Source organism: Colias croceus, chromosome 15 (assembly GCF_905220415.1).
Source record: "Colias croceus chromosome 15, ilColCroc2.1".
NCBI classification, from domain to species: Eukaryota; Metazoa; Arthropoda; class Insecta; order Lepidoptera; family Pieridae; genus Colias; species Colias croceus.
The window spans coordinates 6,808,555-6,833,370 of record NC_059551.1 but is presented as its reverse complement, the minus strand read 5'-3'; the positions used below and the strand labels follow the sequence as shown (position 1 = coordinate 6,833,370).

General features: G+C 31.1%; 1 protein-coding gene across 1 annotated transcript in view; it reads right to left on the bottom strand.

Moving 5' to 3' along the window:
• Positions 1-20,233, bottom strand: part of LOC123697733 (estradiol 17-beta-dehydrogenase 11-like) — a 37,320-nt gene extending 17,087 nt beyond the window's left edge. Inside the window, exons 1-2 of the mRNA XM_045644267.1 lie at positions 19,991-20,233; positions 9,779-10,176 (exon numbers count right to left, since the gene is read on the bottom strand). Of these exons, the coding sequence (XP_045500223.1) occupies positions 9,779-10,085 (307 nt within the window). The 5' untranslated portion in view covers positions 10,086-10,176; positions 19,991-20,233. The remainder of the gene's footprint in view (positions 1-9,778; positions 10,177-19,990) is intronic.
• Positions 20,234-24,816: the final 4,583 nt, after the last annotated feature.

The following is a 24,816-nucleotide window of genomic DNA, read 5'->3' as shown; positions in this document are numbered from 1 at the left end:
TTTCAAGAAAACTGTAATAAGTTCAGTGACATTGTAAATTGCTGGTTGGAAGGCATTAACTTTCTATAATAACATTGACAATTACCTTGGTTGCTGTCTGTTCGTAACTATTTTATATTTTCATTTAAATAACGCTTGAAAGTAGGTACCCATAAAGGTTTATAGCCCTTGGTACGTAACTTTTATTTATATTATGACAACTGTAACAAAGTACCTACAAGGTTAAACTTTTGAATAAGCGTTAAATTATTACTTTCATTAATGCAAGAAAAATTTAATATATTTTTACATGAAATCGGTTACTTTGAATGTTTTATATTTCCTAATTTATCGGAATTATTAGGATATCTTTAATTTATCATACCGATTACAGACCCTTTTTTTATTTACCTTTTATACCTATACTGATTCCCGCACAGGTAAGAGCCACTCATTGTTCTGGCGCGAAACACTTCTCAAATTTTTTATCAGATATGTTCATAGCTTAACGGTTAAATACAGCTTTCTTAACACATTACTGTTATGTGTGAATCGATCGTGAATAGGAACACATTAAGTAGTTTTGTTTAATGAAAGAGTTCAAGCACAACATGTTAATTAAACAATCAGCTGTATTTGCTCATTGTGAGTTAAGAATTTTATTGCAGCGAGATAATTATCGTCTGCCTTTGTACAATGTATTTCGTGTTCGTAATCGTATAATACAAAGGTTTAGTACGTTAGACATAAGGAGGAATGAATCGATAAATTTTAATAAAAGGCTTAAACCAGAAAATTTTAGAAATATATATTATACATATAGATACAGTACGGGTTCTGAAGATCGATTTTATTGTTCCTTTATTTACCATTTTTGTCAGTCAGACCCCTTGAATGTCTTTAGATGTCCCTGATGTCAGCACCAAAAACCGTGATTCTTACCCTACTTTCCTACAGGCTACATCCACAATATTATATGAACATACACATATATTTTCACATATATTTCCTACCTCTTATACAATTAAAGAATACTTATTCACTGTTCATTGGTTCCTTTCCTAGTTTCGCAAGAAACCACTTCTGTAACGAGATTGATCTTTGAAGCGTGACCATCATGGCTCATGATTACTACTGTTTCTCACGGATGATACGAATAGATCTGCGAACTCACGTTTATATATAATAAAAATAACTACGTTAAAAACAACCGACTTCAAAAACAGAAAAGTAAAAACTAAAAAAGATTTGATATTATTAATTACTACTTAAGTTATTGAGATGTGCTTTTTATAAAAAAGGTTTGATGTCGGTTCACGGGCTTAATACTAAGTGCTTAGTGCTTGGCACCGACTTCATGATTTTTGCTCCCTTGCATGATTCAAGTAGGTACCTAATAAATCTTCAAGATTTAATTGGAGGTGGAATACCTTACTAAATGTTGCACATTGATGAACAACTTCCATACTTAGTTAGAATGTGAATATTATTAACAACTAAAAATAGATATAATTGCATAAAAATTATACCTTTCACAATTTTCAGAAGAAATCTTTGGATACGTGAGGCGGGCGCACATACTATATCTATACAGCTATCTACATCTATATATGGTGCAATTGCAAGCTGTAAACATGTTCAATAGATTGTATTTTTTAATTAAAAAAAGATTATTTCGTAACCGATCTTGGCCCACTACACTTGGTGCGTTGTTCCAATCAATGAACGCGTTCCACTTGCAAAATAACTGTAAACTATCCAGCTTACCTTGGACATTTACCCCGTAAAACAATAACTCGAAGATAAAGTACAAAATCAATAATATATGATAATAGAAACCGGATTTTATAAAATATGCCCGTGAAAATTTAAACGTTTTCGCTACGTTTCAATTCAATGATCTTTATATAAAAACATCATATTATTATAACAAAAAATAACATCTAGAAAAAAAATAATGCCGTCGTTCACGTTCTTATCGATTAAAATTCCATTTATCAACGCTATAAATAAAGAATACTAAGAAATTATCGTTAATGTTTAAAATCTACACAATATATTTATTATGCCTCAATTTTCAACAAAAATTCCAAATTTCTATGAAGGCCTACATCAAATTATAAAAATAAAAAAAATTGGAAATACCAAGGTCTGTAATATAAGGTCGCTTATATAAAGATACGACAAAAAAGAAAAATCAATCTACCTGATTCCAATAATTGTTATTTAAGTTAAGTTATATAAAAACATTTACGGAAAATACGTACCTACATATTTTTTGTTTGTTTTAGAACACATATACACAGAGAACGTACACGCTTAAAAATACAGGTAGACTTGTTTTATAAAACGGAATCAATACTTACTTACTAGGTAAGAGGCTATTATTTGTCAACCGCCAATTTATAAACGTCCATCCAGCCTTACAAAATAACAGACTTAGAAGTGGTTATTTTACATCGTCAATATAAAGAAAGAGGGTAAACATACATATAATTATGTAAGTCACTTTCTGACAAGGTAGGTTTTCAGGATTGGTCTTGGTTCAACACTTTAGATAAAAATGACATGACGAATGAAGAATGATTTCTTTTGTACGAACGATACTGAGACTCAAAAATTTAATGGACAGTTTAATCGGGTAAGTGCTTTCATAAAATTAAAAGAGGTATTCCAAAACGAAGTCAACTTGAATTGTGATTTTTTAAAGCTTAAAATAATATATGGTGTTAATTCAGAACCACCTAAATGTTTCCAGTTTTGGATTTCTGTCAATATATCTTTGTACATTGAAGGTTCTAAGGAATTACCTTAATATATGCATGACATCTCGAGGTTAATACAAGATGTATTAAAATTGTCTATATAAGAACATAAAAACCTTGCTAGAAATATTTAAATAATTGCGTTTTGTAGTATTTATGCGCATGCTGATGTACGTGTACCATAGAACTGGAACAAATTGCACTTTACGTAACGTTAAAACGTATGTAGAACACGCTTGAAAGTCAAAAAGACCTAAAATCAAATTAGTCACAGTTTCTGCCTCTGGTAATGGTGTCGACGTCTTGTTAGTTGTGTTTGATCGTGGCTGTCCAATAGATAAGAAATGTCCACAGTCCGGTGGAATATTTAAGATCAATTTCATACAGATTTTCTTAATTTACATTTACTGATGTCGCCACTTATCTCATTTAGACTCTTAAGTGATTCGTGAAATAATTATACAACCCCCATATCACACCCTCAGGTTAAACGAAAAGAATTAGCCAAATAATTATTACTAATTCAAGTTTAGTTGCGTCGTACCCTATCCTATGTCCTTCCTCAGGTCTCAATCTATCTCTGTACCAAATTTGAAGTAAATCTATACAGTACTTTTTGAGATTAGCCCGGACATACATACAGACAAAAATTCTAAAAACTATAACTAAAAAAATATTCAAGGTACAGTTTGGACTTTCCTACGTTTTTATTATAAATGTAGGTATAGATAAATAATACTGCGTAGATTCATATTGAATATTTCAGATAGAGTTGCTCTATCTAATTTTTTACTTAAGTATTTGGACTTCCAAGTCCAAAATAATCATAAAGGACTTTTTACTATAGCAAAGTTAAGTAAAACTCACGGATGTTACACAATCTACCCATTTTATTGTTTATAATCATGATGACCATTAGCAAGCCATTAGTAATTACAGTGCATTATGGTATACAATAAAATAAACAGTTACATTATTTACCATGCATATAGGATTCTCGTAATGCCTAGGTAAATTGAGCTACGATAAAATTAACTCAGATTACTAACATTTTACGGAATGAATACTTAATAATACCTCAGTATTCTTAAAATTGATCGGGTACTTATATAAAAAAATATTTTATATTCGTATTGTCTTTAGTACCTCATTAAAAAGATTACCATTCACGTTCTTATCTATACTATTTTTTATTATGAAGCTGAAGAGTTTGTTTGTTAGATTGAATGCGCTAATCTGGAACTACTGGGCCGATTTCAAAAATTCTTTCGGTGTTAGATAGTCCATTTATCGAGGAAGGCTATAGGCTACATATTATCATTACGCTAAGGCCTAAGACCAACAGGAGTCACCAAGCGGGTGAATCCGCGAAGCGCTGCTAGTAATTTATATTATAAGTACTTCCTAGTAGTACCTACAGCTATATCAATATATTTTATTAAATAAAAATGCATCTGATTTGGAATTAATTCTCTCATCTCGCTTCCTCATCATTGCACATGCTATGTTGGCTTGTCGCATTCATTTTGCTTCCTTAACTGTATTAATTATAAATATGGAACTATTATGCTATTATCTTCAGTTTCTAGATATTCAATCACAATAAGCGAATATTATGGAGATGAATTCCATTACGTATTGAGCATGTACGTTTACAAAGTAATTAATTTTCATTCAGTTTATTTACGCCTTTCTCTACATAAACGAGAGACCGTTTACTTGAGGAACTGTTAAACAAATATTATATTTGTAACTTATCTTCACTTCACGTGAACAAAAGGCTGATGGAAAGTATTGGAGTTAAAGGTTATTTTGATTACTCTTATCTAATTCGAACGTTTATCATGCCAAATATTGTAGAGCATGCATAAGCATAGTAAAAATGTTACGAACATCCCATTATATTTGAAAGTAAAATTAATTTTAATATTTGTTTTATAGGGTAGTTATATTACTAGATAGCTTGTTTCAGAGTTATATGCAATTTATTCTGTGATTATATCCCTCATAAAGTAGGCATGTACCGTTTTAATTTTACGATATAGAGCCTGTGGCCATCGTCAGAATATTCATATTTTCAAACTACTCTCTCTCAGGGATAATCGAAGATTTTTTTCTCTAAGTACAGTTTACTTTTGAGATAACGTATTTTACGTTTTTTTTTTCACATAGCAACCTCCTTTAATTTTCATTGATTTTCTTGATTCGAATGTTAATAAAATGCATAATATATTTAATTATGAAAAAAAAGCTCCTACGTTATCCAATAACACTTTTGCAAATTATATATGAATTATTTTATATTTTTACTAAACAGTCAGGGGTTTTGCCATTACTCTATATATTTAATATTAAAATAAGTTTTAAAGGAATCATTGTTGAAAAGGCTAGTATGCAGTATTAGGGTCGCTTGTTATGGGTCCGTACACTGTACACGTATAGAGTTTTAAGAATTCATCTATTTGAAAAAAAATGCGTCTGGAATTTTAAAAGTATTTTTTACTATCTTATGCAAAACTCCTTTGAGCTTAGTATACCAATAGTGGGACACCATTTATGTACTACATAATTCTCATTCTTAATTCTTATTTCAGTCCAATATAGAGTATAATAATTTTGAATTTACAACTAAAATTAACGAGAACACCTTGATCTCTTTGAACAGTTTTATACACGACCTCAACTCGCATGCATTCGTTATTGTAGGTACCTACGAGATGTAAAATAATCTTAACGTATATAATTTGTGACAAGCAATTATATTGTACCACGAGATAATCGTTTAATAACAGTTTAGTAACGACTACTTAATTATACCTAAGTCTTCTAGAAACAATAGATTTAGGTATATTAACTTGAAAAATATGTTGTGTTCACACAATAATATGTTGTGATTCACATCCTTGTTGGAACAATGATACACTTAATAGCGCTCTTAAAATCCCGATTAACGTAGGTATAAAAAGTTGGCGACAAGTGCCAACATCATTGAGTTACCTATCAGTATAAATAATAAAATATATCAAGAAACTTAAAAAATAATAATGATTATTATTTTACGTATGACCGATGCCGAAGTGGACGCGACGCGACGGGCCGACGGCCAACCTAGATGTTTTTAAAGTACATAAGTAGGTACTTAATAATCGTTTTTGTATGTAATTTTAACGCCTCCTGTACTGTATAAAGAGCTCACAGAATTAAGATCGATGACTAATCTGGTACACACTCGCACAATGACCATGGTTTTGTTTAAGAACCTGTATATAAGTTATGGTATTCTTAAACTCCACTTGTTGGCATTTTTGTAACATTTTGCGAAAGAAAATAACAGGCAAGAGAATAAAGGTTCGCGTGACATGTTCGAACTACAGCCACGACGAAAATGTGTGTTTCACTACTTACGTAACATCCAAATTACTATAGTAGGAAGAGTCTTATTATTTCTTTGTTTCATGCTGTCATATTTTAATACGGTCTATATTCATAGCATCTCAATGCTATATTTATTACATAATAGGGGCCGCGAAAAGTTTGATTTACCTAGGTACGCATTAATGTTGCGGAAGAATTCTAACAAATACCCGCGGCCCCCTCATTAAAGCGGCTCGACGGAACACAGTGGGGTTTTAGTCGGTAAGAATCCGACATAACCCACGGCTCCTTCCCCGGGGGCCGTGGGTATCTTTGGAAGATTTCCCCACTATAAAAAAAAAAAAAAATAAAAAAAAAAAAAAAAAAAAGGTACGCATTAATCGATTGAATCCAAAAACTAAAACATTTTAACCATCTATCATAGTCATGATTCAAAAGATATATCCAGACGGTCAGACAGGCATACATACGAACAGCGAAGTCTTAGTAAATGTAATATAGAGTCCCGTTTTACCCTTTGGGTACAGAACCCTATGTAACTACTAACTATCACAAAACATGCCATGCCATCAGCCATAATATCATATAGTAGCCAGTATATATACACCTACATTTACTACACTACATTAAATTCAACAGTACTTTCAAGAGTATCTAAAAAATTAGTCCTATTTTTTAACCACACTATGCCTGATATTGACCACTTAGGTACATATAAATAATCATAAATTATAAATGCTGTTTATGAGCCTACAATTTTCTGGTTCATACGTAAAATTGATTATTTTCTTCTTCTTTCTTTCTTTCTCTTAACAATGATTTTATAAAATTTTCTTACTTTTTAAGATTATAAATTATACTTGGACACCAAGTCACGTTCTTTCGTTTTATCTATGAATTTACGCTGAGTTATACATATAGGTAATTATGTATTGTTGGAGTCGTGACATAATAATAAAACATTACAAAATGCATTAGTTCATATTAGTAGTGCATGATGTATTAATTTTATTATTTACCCTGGTGCGGACAATTGTATTTTTCTATACTTTTCACTGGCGAAATAAAAGGAAGCATTTAAAGACGGATTAGTAATCCATCACAAACACAATAGAAAATCTAGTGTCGTGGACCGATCGGGCCGCTCGGGGCTCAATGGGTTAATATTATAAATCTCTCTCTGCCTGTCTGTCTGTCTGTCTGTTACTTAATGAACCAATTTGCATGAAATTTGGTTTAAAGATATTTTGATACCTACTACTAGCTACTTTTTACCCCGGGAAATAGTTTATCCCTGTGTTAATCCCAGAAATCCATGGGAACTATGCGGGTTTTTCTTTGACTGCGCGGGCGAAGCTGCGGGTGGAAAGCTAGTTTCCTATACATAGATACATACTTGAGTGATATAGCCTAGGCAATATATTATTTAGGATTTTTTTACACAATCAGGAACCGGAACGAGTACGGTAATAAAAACTTTACGCTAAAAGATTTAAAAACAGTATATATAAAGCTATTTACACTTAATAACGATGGAAATAAGAATTATTTTTTTGCTCATTAACGCAATATTTTTACTTTTTATTGTCTTAGTGCACTCATCTCTTTTTTTATTGACGAATAAAAATAAGATTGCAAATCGTAATTTAATTGTTTAAATAATAAATTTTAATTCCAAGTACGTTGTATGTAATATAAATATTATGGAACATTTGCAAAATACTTATAACCGAACATATGCAAGATACAATCGTAAGGTTTCACAAAACAATTAAAATAAAATAAAATTGTGTTACGCTGCTTGACTTTAATATAGTTCAGTCATGTCAGTATCATGTGAATTATATTAAAATAATTATAACAAAATGGATATGTGGATCAGTATAAAAAACCATAAATGCGTGATATTTAGTGTAGTGTAGGTGTAGTAGGTTTCTTTATATATAAGGAGCCAGCCAGGACTTCTACCTTCCAACAATATAATAACGTATAAAAATACTAATTTTAAACAATAGCATTCATGAACATTTTACACTCGCCTGCATTATATTATGTTATCAATTTTTATACGTATTTCTACCATAGTAGCATCATTTGAGTTCTCATTTAACCGATTACTAATATTTAACAAACAATTTTTATTTTGTTTCATTTTGGAACCTAATTTAAAAATAATTATGTATGAGATAATAATTATGCAGAGCTGTCAATTAAAAAAAAATCAATGTGTGCAAATATGGAAATAACAGCTGTATTTAAAAGATTCTGTTCTGGTTTAATTACTAAAAAAGGCTGCTCGAAATATATAAAGGACAAACCAAAACGGTAAGGTTGAATTAAATAAACTTTATGCCTATAAATAGTTAGAATATTTTATCAATTGATAGACTACCGAGTTAATAGCATTCTAAAATCGATTCCAGATGTAAGGGTTTCGTACAAAGAAAACAAAAAACATTTTACTATCTATACATATAATAAATCTGTAGAAGGGTCAATTCTGTACATTGAAAATATTGAAAAAATAAATAGCAGGGGGTGTTACTGGATCGATACCAAACCCAAATGTGTGATTAAAAAAATTTTTGTCTGTCTGTCTGTCTGTCTGTCTGTCTGTCTGTCTGCATGTGAAGGCATCACGTGAAAACTAGCGGTTCGATTTCGATGAAACTTGGTATAATTATACCTTATTATCCTGGGCGTAAAATAGGATACTTTTTATCCTGGAAAAATACGTAGAAAAAAATTAATCTTAATTTTTCAGTTTTATCCATAGACGTTGTTTCGTAGAACCGCGAACACACGTTGCGTATTATTATAGGCCTAGCCGTATTTGGGAATTGGGTCCAATAGATATTTATAAGATGTTATTGACAGAGGTACTCAAAATGGAGAAATAACCATCCACGCGAAGACCGACATCCGCGCGGACGGAGTCGCGGGCGGAAGCTAGTACTTAATATAAATGAATAGAAGGCGGCCTTAATGATCACTTCAGACAGAAGTTAATAAACTTCACCGACTTTCCAAACGATTAACGCATTAATAAATGAACCATAAAATTTAGAGATGCATTTGCAATATATCTGCCTACTTATTTGTAGGTCAAGACAAGCCGTGTTAGTAAAACGTGTATACTTTTTCTGTCTTGTAAACTCAAAACGATTTATGCAAGGTCAGTTGAATATTAAACTATTTAGTAATGGTGATGATATAACATAAAGATTCTATGGATAAAATAAATAAGAATTTTAAAATATATGCAGGTGTGTTCTTTAATACCTAGATCAAAGTATTTTTCAATGCAGTTTGAGTGTTTTAAATCTCTTTCAATTTATTGTAGTTGTAAGGTGATCAACTTGATAATAAACGGAAATTCGACCTCGTTTTATTAAAAGGTACACTATTATAATTTAACTGGATTGCATTTAAAGTACTTATAAGATTCTATAAGATTATATTGATATAAGATTGATATATATCTTTTTAATTATGAATCACCAGTTATAAATATTATAAAAACTTTATAAACAATTAAGTCATAACAATTATGCTCAACTAGCAATGCAAATTTTGAAAACGTGCTGAATATATGAATTCAAAATAGCCCAGAATAGACAGTTCTATAAACAATGATGACAAATGATGCAATTACTGACCTTGTTTATTTATATCCCATAGTACAACCACACATCCGAGCCTCGCGAGTCGCAAGGCAATAAGGCTTCCCAGACCGCCGCCCCCGCCCGTGATCAAGGCAATTCGACCCTTCAGGTCTTTCTTCGGCTTCCCTATGATCGATCTGTATATTCCTTGAAATAGATATCCGATAACTGTCACCAACGTTACAATAAGGTCAAAAATTGATTGGATCAAAGTGTATTTATTTCGCATGCACTCTGGTATCTCCCTCGTCAAAGGGCCCGGCCTCATGCCATTAACGTACTCTTGAGTTTCTGTCGACATGTTTTTTATTGTTTTTACTTAGATATTATACGTGTATGGTTCCAGTAGCACGTGTCCCGTTAGTCATTACCACATTGGCGTTTCTTATCTGAAAGAAAGAAGAATATTATTACAAAATAGAAGTTTAAGTAAATAATTTTTATTTAGATAATAAATTCTAGGCATGTAATAGTGGGTCATCTGTAGAATGTCACATTCGGCTCAATCTGACCTTAATTTGTTTTTAATAGCGAATATAAAATAGTTTATTTAAACGAACAAACAATCCAGTAAGCATAGCAATAATTCTCTAGTTAGTATATTATAAATGTATTGATTGCTCACAAAATATCACAGGTAATAATTATAGTCTATAAAAAAATTCCATTAGACTATAACAAATTATTATATTGTGAAACTGGGACGATGGACTTAGATATCATGCATTTGAAATATTAAAATTACAACCTTGTCAAAAGTCTCAGTTACAAAATGTTTATATGTTTGCAGAACTTGTTGGACCGGTCCTTTGCCCTTGACAATTTCCTTTGAATATCTGAGAAATTCGGCACTGTCTAGTGCCCTTTTGGACATTTGTCGTCTTGTTTTGTCTTTACTATGAAAAAGATACACGTTTTATTGTTTTATTGTATTGGTACTTAAAATTTATAGTCTGGTATGAATGTATGATATGCATAAAACTCTACCTACATTGAAAAATTTTAATGGATAGGGTAGTAAGTGTGATAAAAATGAGTTCCATATACTCTTTCCGATGTCAAGAAAAAATATTTGTCGGATGTATGATTGAGACATCTCTTAACGTAACTTTTTATATGTAGTCTATATTAAATTTAATTATGAGCGAATAAATCAACGCTGAACATGAATCGCTTCGGATGTCACACAGTGCACGCAATTTTAAAACATGCAGTGCCTACTCAGCGGACACAATCGAAATCACTTCACAGTTCACACCAATCTCTAAATACCTACTGAATACAATAACGTGTATATTTTATATCATATTCTTTACTATTGCTTTATTTTCAACATAATTTAAATACTATATTTTTTTATAAAGAAAAGTGAGAAATCTTTGAGAAATAGACGAAAAAACTGTTTTTACGTAAATACATATTTCATTTTATAAATATATTTTAATTTTTACCCATTGAGCCCCAAGCGGCCCGATCGGTCTACGACACAATAGATTTTCTATTGTGTCTGTGATTCCGGGGCCTGAGTAAATAAATTGCAATATACTTTATAACTCGAGGTTACATAATAATTGTTGAATATCTGCGCAGTACATTTTCTTGAATATGAATAGATATGAACATGTTTTATTAGATGTTTAAAGAACACTAATTTAATTGTATTGAGCGCCTTAGGGGCTAATTTATGTGTACGAGACAGGTACTGATATTTTTAAATGAATCATTGACATGGAACGTGGTACAGAACGGTGGTATGGTAGAAGCTAGTCGTTTACTCCTTCATACGTCGACGACCATGTCGCAACCTATCGTCGGTCGACAGCGCAATATCATTGCACAAACTGTGCTTAAACTAGGGTTTTCACATATTTTTATTAATATAAAAATAATAAATATAGAATAATTTAAAAGGAACACTTCTTCCTTCTGTATAGCTTAGGCTACAGAACCGATTATTTACAGAAACTTGATGCACTGATGGATGTTCTGAGAACTTGGAATAGTTTACATTTTTCGATACTCTACGAAAATAAAAATGCTTAATTGGGACATGTTACTCCAGAAAAGCAAAAAAGGTCTGGAGTCCAACTAGATAATATTTTCGAAATCATCTTTAATTATATTTTTATTATAGTGTTCTATTTTTATCTGGAAGAATGCGAGCAAAAGTCTTAGGCCGCGTTTTCACCTACAAGAAAACTTCCGCGAGAAATGTCCGACAGTCTGTCTGACAGCAACTTGCAAGTCTACTTGCAGGTGGAAACGCGGAATTAGACTTGCAAGTTGCTGTCGACAGACTGTCGAACATTTCTCGCGGAAGTTTTCTTGCAGGTGGACAGGCGGCCTTAGATACACTGTGTCATAATACAGTCTATATTGTAGTTAAAACCAAGGTTAAAACAAACATCATGCATTTGCCAAACTCCAATCTTCCATCGTCACCTTTGACAACCCTATGAATAGACAAACTGTTAGGTTTGGTTCCGTCATCAGCCTAAGGTCATTATGATATTTGCGAATGTTCAGTGGCAGCAATAATTATTGCGTTAATGTATTAACGTTGTTTTGATTTTGCCGCCTCCAATATTTGGCACTTTATGCACATAAGCTAGATAAGTCTCTTTGGAGGTTAGATTTACAAACAGTAATTCGTCAATCATTTTATTCAAATTATCGTTGAATGATTTGTAGAGAATGTGTTTACTATGGCTTAATAGCATATCTATATTATATACCTTAGCGTAAATGCTAAATTACTACACAGTGTGTACCTTCTACTCGTAGATACTCAGCTTATCATTGCTACGAGCTACGTGTTTACTTGCCTGTAGCGATTGGGCAAGCATTCATTTAATTTTTAATGAATGGGCATACCTACCTATACAGGATATGGATATGATAGTTTTTACGATTACTTAATTACATTCAAATATTAGGTGTACCTATTATGGTTATAAATGTATAAAATATTCGTATGTCAAATAAGACAATATTGATTTATTCAATAAATTGAACAGTCGAGTGATTAATATTAACACCGTTACAATTCCATCCGTTGTTTGTAAACAAACTAATAAATTAATAAGTAATGAATATTGAATACTGTGCACATAGAAACAAGTGTACGAGACCTTTATTTACGATCTCGGACAATACACCGGCGCGAGTGAAGGTTATCCATTGTATCTCCTTAAACATATTCAATACGAACACAATAAGTCTAGCTTTATAATGGGACAATTATTAACAAACCCATTTAATTCGTAACACTATACAGTCACTTTTGTTTATAATCTATGTACCTAGGTATTGTCCTACGAATAAAACATTATTTACTTTCAAAATAATACTAAGTCGGTGCCTAAGAACTAAGAAGGGATATCAGATAAAGATAAAGGCTAAAGATAATATTCTATTCTTAAGATCAGTCAGTGAAAGGAAAGCCTCGTTTATTCAAAATAAAATTAAAATAATTGGGCTCTGTTAGTACTTCTAGGTATGTACCTCCTTGTTCCGACACAATGTGTAGTTCATTGACGCACGTACGTGTGACGTGCCTTTGACGACAAGTGTATAAGAAATACCTTCTCTACACGAATTTGAACTTTACAAATTCTTTTTTTTTTCAGATTTGTAGAATAATGTATCGCCCTTATTGTGATGAAGATAATGTCCGTGTTGTGGCTTACATACAAAATCATTGCTTATTGCTTCTTCTTTTTTTTAGAATTGGTAAAGTTTCAGACTTCCCAATATAATGATTTGATACGTGTAGCACGTTCAATATTGCAAATGTAACATTTTTACTATGTTATTACTTAATACTTATTAATTATTATGCTAAATATGTACTTGCAAACAGGCAGGTAATAAATGTTTTTTGTAAAGTCTAGGATTTTTTTGCCCTTTGCACATTGACCTTAAAAGTTACAACTACTTATAAGTTGGGTCATGCTTAGGTATGGCGATGGTGTCCTTTTGTCGAGGTTCAATACAATGTTTTCCGTATAAACAAATATTTATGACGAATACAATGACGTACAATGGCCAAATATTACGACATAACATGCTCTTTGCCTAAACGTCCTAAAGGGATATGTGATAACCAAATGTGGCTGTTTCTTGTAACGTGTTATTTCTACTGTTTATAAGTTAAAATGGCAAAGTTATGGTGCCAAGGGGTACCAGTTTTGTAATATTACGTCAATATCATATGAGCTCTATCATCTATGTATAAAATACTTACATTTTTATTCGTAGTATAAAGGCACAGACGCTATTAATCAATTCTGTCTGTATGTAAATATTAGTACATTTTCGTAATACATATATTTCGTATTATATTTCAAAAATTAATATTAGTAGGTATTAATTTCGAAATTTAATGTTTTTTAGGTTGTTGTGTAATCATTTTCAAACTAAAACAGGATATAGATGGTAAGAACTAAGAACCCTTAATATTCGTTAGGTATAATATGATGTATACTTAAAAGGTACCCTAAACAAAAGAAGCATCATAATATAGGTAGGTACGTCATCATGTTAGCATTCACGTGACAGTTGCCTAATTAGCGCACAGATGCGTAACACTTTTAGCTGAAAATGTGCTAATTATACCAATAGATCGTATGAATTATAGCTTTTCACAATTAGAAACTTACATAACTAAGTCAAGATACGGTTGTGATACGGTGAAGGACAGGTGTGCAATAATCCCAAATATCATTTTTTGTACCAATAGTTTCATCACTAACTGCGGATATTTAATAATAATTTATAATTTATAACGATCTCAGCATGTGTTATAATAATTTCACAACTATTTGAGTAAGATATGTAGGTGGCTATTAAAAATATGAGTTTGGAGTTAGGTTAGCCGTTAGGATGTTTTTGACAGTTTACGCAGGTGAACGACCGAATAGTGGTAAATGAATATAGCTAGTAAACATAAAATAATTAATCGAATGAACAAGTTGTTCGATTTTGTCTGAGTTAGATCATCACAGAATATATAAGTACTACGTTAGATGATGATTTAAATGAATAAAGAGTTTTTACCTCCATAGGCTGTTAATTTCTGAAACTGGCTATTAATTATTTTTTGGAGCAATATTTTTTAAAATATAAAATAATATTTGGGTATCCGCTTATCATGAGATCGAACTTGACGAAACATTACAGACAAAAAGTATAATATGGTTAAGTACAAAGTAAACTGTACGAATGTAGACCTGTGATGTAGACAGGGTGAATAAATGCTTTTACAGAGTCAATTACATTCTTCCAGGAAACCTACCAGACAAGTGAAATGTCGGCGTGTAATTAACCTGCCATGTTATAAATGTTATCCTCAGGGGACTGACTACACTTTGTTTTGTGTATATTATTCTTGTAAGTGTTATCACAGGATCGTCTGGGTTAAGTGTACATAAAGGCAGCAAATTTAAACAGGAAGTCAGGAAGTAAGTAATGCGTAACGTACTCTAGTTACGTAGGTATATAAAATTACTCAAACCGCACAAATACTATGCCAAAAAGTTATCAATGAATTGTATTGTACATGTTTTAACATAAATTAGCACTTTGGTGAATAATAAAATACTAAACACTTACGTGTGTTTGCAATTTTCTGTGTAGATTTTTATTTTTTAATCTACATGAGGTGTGATGCAGTATTTACCGAGAGATGCGAACCGTAACAGATTAATCATTTATGTTTTTACCACAGCTTATTATTTATAATTTGTTACTGCTACTATTAGATACTTGCTACATCTCATATTTATCACTATCGAGTACATATTTGTTTAAGGTCAAATGATATATATGTTTCCATGGAAACAAATGTTTTGCTAGGTAATAAAAACCCAAATACAATTACTATGACGTAGGCGCAGTCTGTCGTCGTCAACGAACCATTCACCAAAACGTTTTCCGATGAAGAATGTATAATTACTGCATCATTATAAAATATAAAACCCGCCAGGCGCCAAATAAACACTACAGCTTGTGATAATTAAATCATATTAAGCAGATATACATACTTATACATCATCACGTTCTCAATTATAGAGTTAAGATTTCTTGAAGACTGTCTGTAATGTTGTCACTGAATTATTAAACTTAACTGTTAACTTTAAAGAGAATACATTTCTTAAGCATCTTCAATATCTCGATACATCACATAGAGTAGGCCATACAGCTTCAAGATTATAAATATTAACAATTTGACAAACCTGTTTTTGAAGTAGAACAAGTGTAAGGTCAATTTTGGCATTTCTTTTCTTTTTATGAACTTTCTCTCATACTTTCTCTAAGCGATGTTCATTCGAATTATATATTTAATATAATACGCACAATTTTATTGTATGTTTAAGTAGGAATTTTCTGTACACTTATGTCAGTTAATAAGAGCTATAAATATCTAGGTAATAGGATCAAGCTTTTGAAATTCCTAGGTACCAAATTACAAAAAAAAGCAACATCATTCATCAAACATGAGTTCATAAGTAATAAGATTCGTTAATGATTAAAATCAAAAGTGGAAAAAATTACTACCCACTTCACTTGTTAAAAAAATAAACGTCCTTATAAAGTAAAAACATTCACCAAACCTAAGGTCAGGAATTAATAACTCGTTGCTTAAAAAATTTTTATTGTTAATTGATATAACTATGTGTATCAAAAACAAATAGTGGTTTAAGGGTAAACTCCTTTCCAAGGATTAACAATTTATAGCAATCAAAAAGGCAAACACGTACGCAACGCCGCGCCGGCATTGACCCAGAATATTAACTATCAATACAAATTACCCAATAATTATTATCATTGAGTCTTTTATATTTTAAGATTTAATTACTTTAGATATGCAATAATTGTGATATATTCATACTTTTAATGTTTTTAATCTTATTCAATCTTTTAGACTTTTGCGTATAAATTGCAACTCCCTTCTAACATTGAGATTAGGGATACAATAAGTATAATTTTTATGTTTGTATTTTATGATAAAAGAACGATAAGTAATCCGTGATATAATAGGTGATGTAAATTATGTATGCATGATGCATTCAATCTTAGTATGCAAATGAAGTACATAAATATTATAATTTAAGTAAAAGATTTAAGATTTAATCAAAATGGCAAAAACGAACGTTCAAAGAAGCAGGAATTAAAATGTTATGAAGAAAAAATGATTCATACTGAAAACTACCGACGTAAGTATATGTATATGTACTTATATGTGAACGTCCGCGTCGATCGAAAAAATTCAGAAAACTTCATCATTTTTTTTTTAAGAACCTTCTCCTTCAAAAAAGGAAGAATTAGAAAAGGGAAATAAATACATGACGTATAATATATAGATTAATATAAGTATAGAATAATTTTTAACTTTTAACCGGCGCGGCGGCGCGGTCGTAAGTTATCGAGTAAGTTTTTAAATTCGAAGCATTTGTTTTTTTTATAACTTAGTTTTGTACCTATAGTTTGTTATCAATTATTTTAACTCATATGATAGGTACCTACGTTAATTTATATAAGTAAATTACGTTATATAAATATTTAAGCACAAAAAATCTCTGTAACAAGAAAAATTTACTACGTCCCATTTGACATTTTGACAGAAAATAATTGATGTCACAAAAAATTATAACTAATGGCACACAATATGAATAAAGATTAAAGACCAACGTTTAAAGTATTTAATATTCCTACTTATGTAAGTAAAATGTAAAGATAATTTTGTTTTATTTTCAGAAAACTTATTATTTCGTTCCGTTTTTGTATAATAATTTTGATGTAATTATAAAATAATTAATTCTTATTTGGCAAGTGTTAACTGAGCACAAAAATATATATTTTATGCATTCTTAGGCATTATACTCATAGCCTTTTACAATCATAAATATTGCGACAACTCCGAATTTTTTATGCATTTTATTAAATGTATAATAATAATAATTTTCAATTTGTTCAACATCAACAACACAATTTTCATTTCTTTTCTCCAGAACTGTTGAATGGATCTAGAATCTAGACTCTATAGTAAATACTAAACGAGTGCTTACTAGAGGTTGTATACGTAGTACATTATTATTAGTCTGTGCTAGAGGCTAGGCGAATACAAGACGGCCTTCACTATTGCCTAATGCGATAACTCGCTTACACCTGATCATAGCTGGGAACCTGGGAACCTATGCATCAAATATACAACGATAATCAATATTTGGCGGGAAATTGCTTTTTCTTTGAAACTGTAATTTAGTAAAATAATAAAAAGTCAATTTACTCATAGTATATTAATTCCGCATTGTGTGTGATCATCAGTTGAGGCTTTAGCAGCTGTAAGCTGATTAATGTACTTATTTTTTATGTTATGCTCGTTATTGACAGGAAAAGGTTGGTACAGAAAATTCTTGGAAATGGATGGAAAGGAATTTAAGTACCTATATGAAAATTAAAAACGGTGTAGGTAGCCATTTAATGATAATTTTATGTCATGTATAACAGGCATTGAGATATACATATGGAGACGACACCGCCTATATCACTTATGTTCCGCTCACCATAAGCCATATGGCTTAACTGCACGCTCATTTTTTATTTGTTTTAAAGTGAAACGCATCAAATATGCCTTCGTGTGTGTTACGATATTGCACAAATAATACGGAAAAGTGCAAAGGAATAACTTTTCATCGGTAAAGTACCTAACTAGATAATAATTTTTAAAACTTAGTTAGAGCAAAAAAATGCGCCCCGCGCCGCCGCGCTTGGCGCACAGATTTTGTTCGTGGTGTCTCCTCCATACGTAGTAATATTATCTCAATGATTACAGGTTGGGTTTTTTCTATAATTATTATCTTTTTATTTAAACATAGTAGGTAGGTAGATAGTCGTCAAATTTACATCACAAGTTTATTTTATGCATGCCATTAAAACTCATCCTTATTACATAATTAACCCAAAAACTTGACAATCTACTTTTAAAATGTTTGTAAAACAATATGCCCATGGCCTACAGAAGATACGCTCTCAGCTGGTTTAACAAATTTCGCAAATGCAAATAAAAATAATTTTGTAATCAATATCGCTTGTAGACTAACCGGACTAGTTTATTTTCAGAAACGATGATTTACAAAACATACATTGTGCTACATTTACTTTGCAATACATTTATAATTTTTAAGTTTAAAAGCTTCCAGTGATTTTCCAGTTTTGCTGACAAAAAACCTTTTCTTAAATTAATTTTAACTCTTAATACCTATAGTTATAACTACTTAATAATTTATTATATGTTTCGAAAAAAAATAAATAGATAGGTATATGATTATTGTTGCTCTGAGGCTATTTTCTTTTAATTCTAGGATGTTTCAGATGTCTATAAGGATGTCTAGGATGTAGACGGCTACACAATAAAATTACCTAACTAACTACCTAATCAATAATTATTTCTTAGAAGGAAAGAAACCTTTTTCTTTGTCGCAATCAAGATTGTGGTTAAATATATGATGGTGAAACATAGCAATAAAAATTATCAAAACGAATACCTAGCATAAATTACTAATACTTAGGTACAAGGTGCTTTTGAAAAAATATAAAAATAAGTTTCATCTAATGCTAAATTTTGTACGTAGGTATTTCGATTACCACACTAGGTACATAACCAAAAAAATTATATAGAAATCAACATAATATTTTAAAATGTGTCTACCTACCCACTTATAAATTAATAATTAGGGTAATTTTAATGATAAGTACAATTAGGTAGGTAGTAGGTATGTACCTATTGCTACATTATTTCTTATTTTTATATTGATTTGATAGGTAATTAATTGATTTTTGGCAATTGTTATGATAAGGTCAAGTTTGGAAAGGTGTCGACGGCCAACAAGTGCTTAAATGGTAAAGGTGAAACAAATTTCTATTTCCTACAGTAACAATAAAAAAACAATTTCTCCATAAAAATCTCAACATATATCGCTTTGATCAGTGTTAATTTTTAGGGAATGAACGAAATGCAATTTTGTGTCGTTTCGGGTCTCATTTTCTGATAACATGAACATTTTGTTTTATTCAAAGTCAGCACACTGAGAACCGCGATCGCCTTGAAATACTTTCCAATAGTAGGTACCTATCTGCTGGACTATGCGAAAACGTTTACCTAACATGACAACATTTAATTAACACTACATGCTCAAACTTACCTTCGATTATTTTTCTTGCACTTTCGTAATTTGGGACTTGGAAAGACGATCAGCCTGATGCACTTTTTCACTTATAATTTAATATTTTATTTTTAGAATAACGATGACAAAAGACTGTCATAAAATATGAAAATTTTAATTTTCGAATTTGGAACGCGTTACGCGCGGCTGTTGGGTCGTTGTTTCGAACTGGCCGGCAACAGCGCGCGATGCTGCGAATCGACTGGGTGAGCGTATCAAACTATCAACGTAAAGCGGGCTGTTCACTGCGCGCGCAATCTTCAAAGTTCGACCCTCGCACCCTCTTCGAGATCATGACCTTCATGCATTTCCTTCAGCTGCACTATCAATAACATGCGGTTAAAAAAACAAATAGGTATGATTATTTATAAATACCTATAAACTTTCAAGTTGTGTCGAGTATGTATACCGGAAGACTTTCCTTACGCTACATTACATTAAAAAAATGGAACTTTATAGGTACGTAAGATTTAAATTATAAAAAAAAAGCTATTTTAAACATTTTTTAGAATTTAACTTAGATGATTTTATTTTTATTAAACATTAGGAAAAGCTCTACATGTCTTTTCAGAGCATTGTCGAGTAAAATAGGTTATTTTTTACCCCATTTTAACCCGGGCGAAGACGAGCCAAGCAGCCAGATAAAATGTACGTACCTACTTCCTTGTATATCACCTGAAAGAAATCGCTGATAAGCGATAAGGTCACCTTTTGTTAAATGGTGTTAACAATAAATAATTAAATAAATTAATATAATATTATGAATAATGTAATGTAATACCTACCTACTATATAAGTCCTACGTAGTACCTACTACCTCTTTAATTTCATAAACATCGTAAATAACATTTGACTCCTTTTCTCAGGGTCTCAGAAAAAAATTCGTTTAGCAAAAACTAAATAAGTAAATAACTTCGCAAAGTAATAAATTTAAATATTTTGGTAAAAAAATTTAATATTCTTGAGGAGGTTATTCGTGTTAGGCCGTGTACGCGGTCCGTGCGCTGTTTGGCTCAAATATGTGATTTTTCAAACCAGATTGTCCATCAACCACTTATCTTACAAACATATGAATTACTAATAATTTTAGGAAATTTTATTGTCTATATAGTTAGTTAAGAGTTTTTTTTCAATTAATACAGTATTTGTGAATACCATCAAGATAACTGAGCCGATGATTACTTGATTTCGCTTTTAGTGTCAATTTCGAAGCTAAAAATATCTGAAATCGCTGACAGATCTAACACACAATTTTTTTTAACTAACTGCAAAAATCCTTATTAAAATAGTTAGTTAAAAGATTTTTTTATTTTGGACTCCTAACTTACGAAATTAAAATCCGAACAATGTGAATTTTTTTAGAAATTATAGTCGACAAAATGATTATTTTCACCAAGATATTTGACTTAGTTTAATATAATTTTTACATATTGCAATAAAAGAACGTCTTACTTATAAGATAAAATTTAAAAAATCAACTAAGGTACCTCTATTATTTTTCTACAATTTTTTTTAAAGTACTATAAAACACTGCGCGCGACCCGATTAAAATCAGTCGGCAGCGAGCCTTTCCAGAGAGAGGACATGTTGCTCGGCGCTCTCCTGTGGACTTATGCTGTTCATAGTAAAAGGATAGCGCAAGCCGCGATCTATCGTAATAGATCGCGGAGATTTTGACTTGCGTTAAATTGAATAAGCCCTCTTAAGTAGGCATTCCGCATTTTCATAATATAAATATTAATTATTAATATATACTTTTTTGTCAGTAGGTACATACACATTGTAATTTACATAGATATACCTAATATAGGTAATTAATTCAAACAATTTTTTTTCTGACTTTTTGTCAATTATACAATGTATCGTATACCTACATCCTTGATAATTATATCCAATTAACTCAATACCTATTGCTAATAGGAGTTTAATTTTTTTTTTTTGTTTGCTAGAAAGCTAAGGTATCCTGATTAGAATAGAAACGATTGAAAAAAAACATTTATTCATATCATGAAACCGGCCAAACCAAGAGTAGCAACAAAACATCTATGTATAGTTGTGACTTGTGTAGGCGAAAGACGTTTGATGATGATGGTTTATTTTCCGATTATATCGCCTTAAAAAAAAGCAGTTTATAGGTATTCAACTAATTATTAGATTATTTGAATACCTATATTGGTCTTTGGTCACTTATTTGATTGAAATATAAGGTGTTATAAAATTCGTTCGCTCGCTGTGTGCGGGTAAATATATCAAGTGATGCAAATTGCAATGAATTAATTATTTGATCTTTATTTTACCCTTTTTGGTGCAGTACCTATTATTGTTGAAAGAACCCTTATTCTCTTATATTAAATAGATGATAGATACATACTTATTCAACGGAACAAACTTAGGCTGTGTCCATACAGCGCGAGCGGTATTTAACCGCGCAGTTTAAACTTTAAATCCTCGCATATTATATTTGCGAACACAGCCCTTTTTTGCAACATAGAGCGCCATCTATTATTGATATCGAGATTTAACCGCAAGCATTCTACTTCTATACTCGAACGTGTGCAATTTGAATCAGGTTTCCACATGTTACGCCTACGTTCTAATAGATGGCGCTATTTAATAAAAATTGAAAATAGATTTTTTCAATATTACTTTATCTATGGTCTAGTCACTAGTGCATGGAATAGTAAAGTGTACTACCTAGGTAACACAAATGCGATTTCTTGTTCCATAGATAGTGAGACGCTTTTGAGTAGCTTTTGATAACGTTTCATCAATTCAATGACAGCAATACACATACCTACAGATACGCATCCTGGGAAAAACCATGATTTTTTTGTCCATTTTCAATTTAATAAAAACAAATACCAACAAGATAATATAAAGATTAGTAACTCTGGTGGAATGTATTTACAAACGATTATGCTAATAGCACAGACTACTAATAGTATACTTTAGTTTGTTAAAGCATAGCTAAAACACTCGGGGCTTTCAAATCACTTAGATAGTTTCGACAGCAACTGGAACAATTACAACACAAGAGCTATATTTTGAACAAATTATCGAATCAATTCAAAAACAACTCTATGTGAAATAGTGTATCATATACATCATGAGTTAAACAAGTAGCAACAAAACAAATAGATAAATAAATAACGTTAAATTCAAATATTTTTGGGGTAGATTGTTGTAGGTATAAGTACTTAGAATACTTTTTTCAAAATAACTGTGTAGAAATGTTAAAGTAAACGCTTTATTTTTTTCAATATTAGTAATATATTAATTTCTTGAATGTTAATTTTATTAAGCCTCATATTATCGATTTTGATTTTTGTATCTGAGATAGACTAAAGAAAACAACAAACAAACGCTCAAACAAATACAGTACCTACAACTTTATCACAATAATTTTAACAAAAGAATATCTTTCCATAGCAGTATAGTAATCGATTATATTTAAATCAAGCTCAATACTATTATTGTCGGAAGGCGTTATCTGTTCATCGCAGAATATATTTACATAATGCAATAATTGCACTTTGCTAGTTTTGAATAACAATTGACTTTATAGCCTTTTTTATAACTACTTACTAATAATAATTATTTGCTAATTCTATTCCTGTATTTAAATGCTATTAATTTATTAAACATCAAACACACTTCCAAATTATGCAGTGTAGGTCTACAACAAAAAGTTTTGAGTGTAGAGTTGTGGTAGAGAAGGTATATTAAACCTATTGCAGCAAAGACATGGCTAAAAAATAAAGCTAAGCTACCTATACCTCATAATATGTAAGTATGTCGCTATATAATTTTTTGGAGGAAGAATTGTTTTTTAAACAACAAAAAACAAAATTGATGTACGTTATACAGGGTGTCCCACTGTTGGTATACTAAGCTCAAACGAGGTTATAGTTTTTCATACGCTGAGTACCTACCTACGTAAAAACTACTTTACAAAAATACTTTTCTAGTACTTAGTTACTTAATAATTCCATAAATTAATTCCAGACGCATTTTTATTTTCAAAAAGATGAATTCTTAAAACTCTATGTACATATTATAGCAAGCCCTACTTTGCCACCCGTACGGATTATGTTTTCATAGACAAAAACATTAGAGAAGCGGTAGGTATACGCCGGTTGCGCGAAGCTAGAGAAGAAAACATGGATTTTCAGGAAATTTTTTTTGACGTAATTTTGTTGTTTAAGTATTTTTTACATATAGTATGCAAATATATAGTGGGACACCCTGTATAACATCTAATTCATACAAACTTCCATCCTCCATTTTATCCCCTTTATAAGGTTGGAATGTATCAGAAACCTTCCAGCTTACGTCCTGCATGCCAAATTTCAGCCCGATCCGTTCAGCGGTGTGTATTTAGATTATCTACAAGAAGTTTTTGAAGAATCAGATCAATTATCACAAACTAATCTAAATTATTCCTTTTATTACTTTACAAGCATATAAAATGAAAAAGCAAGGACGTAGTTAATTAAGTATTATTATGCAATTAATTTCGTCAAATTGCACAATATTATGTTGTTTTTTGGTAATATACTTAGTTATGCAGACAGATTGTACTTTAGAAAGAACATTGATAAAAATATATATGGGTCTATTCTTTCCTACACCTTCCATTCTCTACTCTTATATACATACTGTACTATAAAATCCATACTAATATTATAAATGCGAAAGTAACTCTGTCTGTAGCTGTCTGTTACTCAATCACGCCTAAACTACTGAACCAATTTCCATGGATTGGTATGGAGATAGTTTGATGACCGAGAAAGAACATAGGCTACT